Source organism: Myotis davidii, unplaced genomic scaffold (genome assembly GCF_000327345.1).
Source record: "Myotis davidii unplaced genomic scaffold, ASM32734v1 scaffold663, whole genome shotgun sequence".
Classification (NCBI taxonomy): domain Eukaryota; kingdom Metazoa; phylum Chordata; class Mammalia; order Chiroptera; family Vespertilionidae; genus Myotis; species Myotis davidii.
Window position 1 is genome coordinate 3227353 of NW_006295816.1, and position 5332 is coordinate 3232684.

A 5332-nucleotide genomic window follows, 5' to 3' on the forward strand; every position below is an offset into this window, starting at 1 on the left:
GAGGCGCTTACCCCCGCACCCCCCACCAGCCTTCCCTGAGTTGTTGCACATCCCGCTGCAGTGCTGTTTGTTTTTTGTTACATTTTTATTGATTCAGAGAGGGAGAGGGAGAGGGAGACGGATACATCACTGATGAGAATCATGGACCGGCTGCCTCCTGCACGCCCCCTGCTGGGGATCGAGCCCCCAACCCAAGCATGTGCCCTGACCGGGAGGGAATCAAACCGTGACCTCCTGGTTCATAGGCCGCCGCTCAACCAGGGAGCCACCCTGGGCAGGGACAGTAACATTTCCCAAGGGCAATGCTTTTCCCACTACAGCCCTCCTCTTACACCTGCCCCAGCAAAAATGGGCGGAGGTGCCTCTCTGGCTCCCACTCCTGCGTCACTGTCCCGGAGCCGCAGCAGTGCCCGGGATGAGAGCCTGCTGCCCGGTCACAGCTCCCAGGGCTCCCCATCGGCCTGTTCCCGCGCTCCGCTCGCCTGGGCGGCCGGGCAGGAGGACCGTTGTGATGAGGAGCTGACCCGGACGGAGGAGGTTTACTGATGAAAGGACCCCGCGGGGCCACGCCCACACCCCAGAGCTGCTCGCCGAGGACCGTGGCCAGGAGGACCATGGCCAGGCTGGTGTTTGCTTCGCCATCTTCCTTTCCATGGACCTGTTGAGGGCCCTACCTTTCAAGTTTGCATCCACGTGAAAGTGTTTCAAATTCTAAACATGGCGGTCTCCCCACAACAGCAAATTTCAGGTAAATCACCTGGCCAACTGGCTGTTACAGCTCAGGTGCTGGCTACAGTCAATTTATTTTTATTTTGTTAATTTTTGTGAATCCTCACCCGAGGATATTTTTCCATTGATTTTAAGGGAGGGAAGGGGAAAGACAGAGAAACATCGATGTGAGAGACGCATCGATTGGTTGCCTCCTGCACGCACCCCGACTGCGGCCAGGAATTGAACCTGCAACTGAGGTACGTGCCCTCGACTGGGAGCCCAACACAACACCTTTAAGTCTGGGGGCTGGCGCTCTAACCAGTGAGCCACAGGCTAAGGCTGCAATTTAAACTTCACTCCCGTCTCCACCCGAGACCCAGTGGGATTGGAACGACCAAGCCAATGGGGTTTAGTGGAGTGAAATCCTCTGTGGACAAAACACACAAGGCAGTTAGTTCCTCAATCACAACATGAAGCACTGAAGTGGCCCCAGGCCAATAAACTGACTTGACAGAGCGAAGGGACTAGTTTTAGAAACCTCAAGTTTTTTAACACAGACATAAACTTAGAATCAAAGTAAAGTAACCTAACTTTATCCCCATGCCCCCCCCCCCCTCTCCTTCCAAAATCGCTTGGATAGAAGGGTGGTGAGAAGAGGACCAAATTGATTTCTTGACTGAATGGCTCCTCCGATTCAATGAAAGACCTTTAGCCGGACATCCCAGGGCTTCTGTCTAGGGGAGCTCACACACACCGTTGGCCAACAAGGTGCGGCTGCACAGACCGACAGTACAGATCCAAGGACAAGCTAAGCTGAATTTGAGTGAAATATGTAACATCACTTCTCTTCTTAAAAATGTCTTTATTGACTTTTAGAGAGAGGGAGAGGGGAAGATAGAAACATCGATGAGAGAGACTCATGGATCAGCTGCACAACAGGTGAGGCCGGGCCGGTGTGAACCAGAACTGCTGCTCGGTAGGACTTACTGCTGCCGCACTGAGCGCTCAACACGTGTGGAGATGCGCCGTCCACATGAGTGAACACGCGTGGAGGTGCGCCGTCCACGAGTGAACACGTGTGGAGGTGCGCCGTCCACGTTAGTGAACACGCGTGGAGATGCGCTGTCCACCCGAGCGCTGCTGCACCACAGAAAGCAATCACACACGAGGTCATGGAAGTGGGCGGGCGCAGTCCTGCCACGGAGGGGCCGGTGAGCCAGCAGCAGCATGTCCCTGCATGATGTGCAGGTCACCACCCTACAAAACTGGTTCATTTTACGTTTCTGCATCTCCATCCGTCTCCCAGAGCGGGGAACAGCCTCCGGTCCTCAGTGCCGGGTGTGATGGGTCACCCCACAGTCCGCAGGCGCTCGCATGGTTCTTTAGAGGTTAAAGAGGGCAGGTCTGGACCTGTCACCAACACCGAGATGTCTAACGGCACCGGCGATGGTGCCAAGCCCCCAGAACAAGAACTAGTACCCCCTTACGTGCGAGTGTCTGCTGAACACTGACTAGGCCGGATATGTCAGGCTGCTGCACTGATATGACTGAGATAAAAGAACAAAGTCTGAGATCTCAACACGTTTTATTATATTGGCCGGAATGCTCTAAATTCATGAAAGCTTTTGAGAAAATCTTCAGTTCCCAACCCCTTAAAAAAGTGTTGAACCAGCAAAAAAGGAAAAAGGGAAGTAATGATCTGGACAGATACAAACAGCCTCCGCCCCAGGCCCCGCGCCCGATGAGGCCCGAGGGCAGAGGTGGAAGCCCACACGTCAGGTCTCACAGCGAACAGAACCCAGAACCGAGGGCGTGGGTCGGTGCCTCGCTCATCCCCGCAGGCCATTTCAACTCCTAGGTGCGGCTACACATTTCACATGCATCGTGGGACGGGGAGGCGTTATGTTTACCCCCCACATGGGTCAGGCTACAGGTTTTCTAAGTACTGTGTGTGGCACTAGAAACTTCATGCTGTATCAAGTCAGTATCAGGTTAAGCTACTAGACTAGAATATAATAGATAGACGTTTACCGAAAACCAATATAAAATCTGGCCCAGAAAGACCAGAACAGAAATATGCCATTTTCTTGATTTAAGATGGTCAAAGGTATGTTTTTAAAAAGCCCCACACACGGTGCGTGTGCAGGAAGCTTTCTGCGTGCCGACGGCACGTGACCTCTGGCTGACGCTCTAGGAAGGTTGGGACACAGCTCCGCAGCGCACATGGAAATGGACTCTGACAGGCAGTTTCTTGGGTTTAGGAAGGACCGGATTCCAGGAAGAACTTCAGAGGGACGGACAGCAATTCTAGGGTCAGAGCCAGGAGGATGGAAGACTTTGGGGACGCTTCTCAGCTTCTTCTGGACTTTGAATGTTGAATAAGCCACTGAAGTGTGATATCTACAGACGGAGGGAAAAGGCGCTAAGACACTGAAGTGAAGAAACTAAACACCAGAGCGAAGATCTAAAACGCAGCTAACTCAGCACACACTGGGCCGCCTGGCACAAGAAACAGTGTGGCTCTGAGTGGATTGTTAAGTGATAGGAAGTGGCTGAGGCAGAGGGGTGGGGGTGGGGTGGGGATGGCCCCCTCACTGCTAAAGCTAGTTCTCCCCCTCCCCCTTCTGCATCTGGGCTGGGTCCTCTCCCTCCCCCTTTGCAGTGAGGAGGGGAGAAGATTCTGCCGGGCTCCGTGGAGTATTTTGCAACATCCATGACCTTTACCACTAAAGGCATTACCCCCACCCCCTCGGCTGTGACAACCAATAGTATCGCCAAGCACTGCCACATGTGCCCCGGCGAGCCAAACTGGCCTCAGCTGAGAACCACGGGCTAAAGGGAGCCAGGCGGCCTTGAATGCCATTCTAAGGCACCAAGGAATGTGGATTTACTCCCAAGGCTATAGCGAGGTATTGGGGATCATAAGCAGGGAAACGGCAGCAGTTTATTCAGTCAGGTCAACAATAGCCGCAGGACGCTGCCACGGAGGGCTGCCAGCACAGAGCTGTCCATGGGGACAGGAGAGCCACGGAGCCGCAGCAAGGCCAGGCTGTGGGGGTGGAGGAGGCAAATGAGAGGCATGAGAACCACTGATGGGCTGCCTCCCGCAAGCCCCCTACGGGGTTTCAGGCATCCAGCCTCCTGAATTGAAAGAATAAACTTGTTCCCAGCCACCCAGGGTGTGGGACTTGGCTGTGGGGGGCCTAGGAAAGCAGGACAGACTTGAAGTAGGAAAGGGTATTGGGGTCATCCCTCCAGCAGAGGGAACAGGGCAGTACTGGGCTGGCCCGTCAATGGAAACAGGTTTAGGACCCATTCCTGTGAAGTCTTATTTCCAGGAGCCATTCTGCTACAGGGCACAGCTGGGTGCGGGTTCTGCGAGTTACCACTAGTGGACCGCCACGGGGATGGCGCCCACTCTCTTCCTGAGCCACAGCCACAGCCACAGCCACAGCATTGTGTAAAGAGGCCACTTACACAGAAGGGGACAGTCAACAGAAATACCATTAGATGCCCCTTCCGGGGTAACCCTTTCTTCCAGAAACACCCGCCCCTTCTTACCTATATTATCCTTTTCTTTGCAAGAAATTGAATAGCAGCAAATTTCTCTATCCTGAATAGCTGACAGGTTCCTGTAAGAAGCAGAATTAAGAGTCTGTACTTAAACAGTGGTCACACTTATCGCTCCGCTCCGTTCTACTTGTCTTTGAAGAATCACTCTCTGTGGTCAGTGCCTCTCCCTGGCCACGGCTAGGCCACACTGAGTGGTGCAGCAAAGCCACACAAAGTGGTGGGCGAACGGACGGAACAACTTACAACAATTACCACCCGCCCCCACTCACGCGTAAAACATACATTTTCTCAATGAGCTGTTTCTCGTCCAAGGCGTTGGGAAGGTCTCTCTTGTTTCCGAGGACCAGCACCTTTAAAAGAAAGGAGATTCCGGGTGAACGGGACAGGAAATGCCATCTGTGTGGGTGCAATGAGAATGCGACCACCGCCGTAGAGGAACGCCCTCTGTGTAACCGGCGGCCTCGCTCACTCAGCTCATCACTCAAATGGCGTTAATTTTACTCCCACCAGGTAGAGGCCTTTACAGCACGTGGCTGCCAACTTCTACCTAAACGGTGCCGCCTGCACGTGTGCCGCCTGCTGCTGCTTAACAAATCTTTGCCAAAACGTGATCTCAACCACCAAGGGCGGAGGAACAATTTCTAACCATTTTTTATCTGTAAGCTACTAATTATGTGAACGTGTAAGTGAGCTTTTAAAGTGGCATATCCACACGAGACACTATAGAGTGTCTCGTGTGGATATGCCAAGACGATGGGTAAGTCTGGGGGCGGAATGAACACACTGAGGCCGCTCCGGAGTAAACTGCTCTGAAAAGAGGGAAAGGGCAGAGACAGGCTTCCCACCCCCCCTGCTCCCTTCCCTCCCAGGTCTGCCCTTCCTGCCTCACAGAAGCAAAGGGCAGGGGCACATATGACAGACTTGGTGCCGTCCGCACGCCAAGTTAGCGTTTCCTGAGTGTGAAGCTCTGGCACGTGCTAACAAAGGGCGCACCATGTCTACCTGGTCACACCCACTCCTTTCACTTAACATCCACCCCCCCCCACCC

The 5332-nt window shown here is 53.7% G+C and overlaps 1 protein-coding gene across 1 annotated transcript in view; it reads right to left on the minus strand.

The window, feature by feature from the left end:
• Positions 1–2279: 2279 nt before the first annotated feature.
• Positions 2280–5332, minus strand: part of ARL8B (ADP ribosylation factor like GTPase 8B) — a 24050-nt gene continuing 20997 nt past the window's right edge. The window contains exons 7-9 of the mRNA XM_006770482.2: positions 4567–4634; positions 4273–4343; positions 2280–3111 (exon numbers count right to left, since the gene is read on the minus strand). Of these exons, the coding sequence (XP_006770545.1) occupies positions 3062–3111; positions 4273–4343; positions 4567–4634 (189 nt within the window). The 3' untranslated portion in view covers positions 2280–3061. The remainder of the gene's footprint in view (positions 3112–4272; positions 4344–4566; positions 4635–5332) is intronic.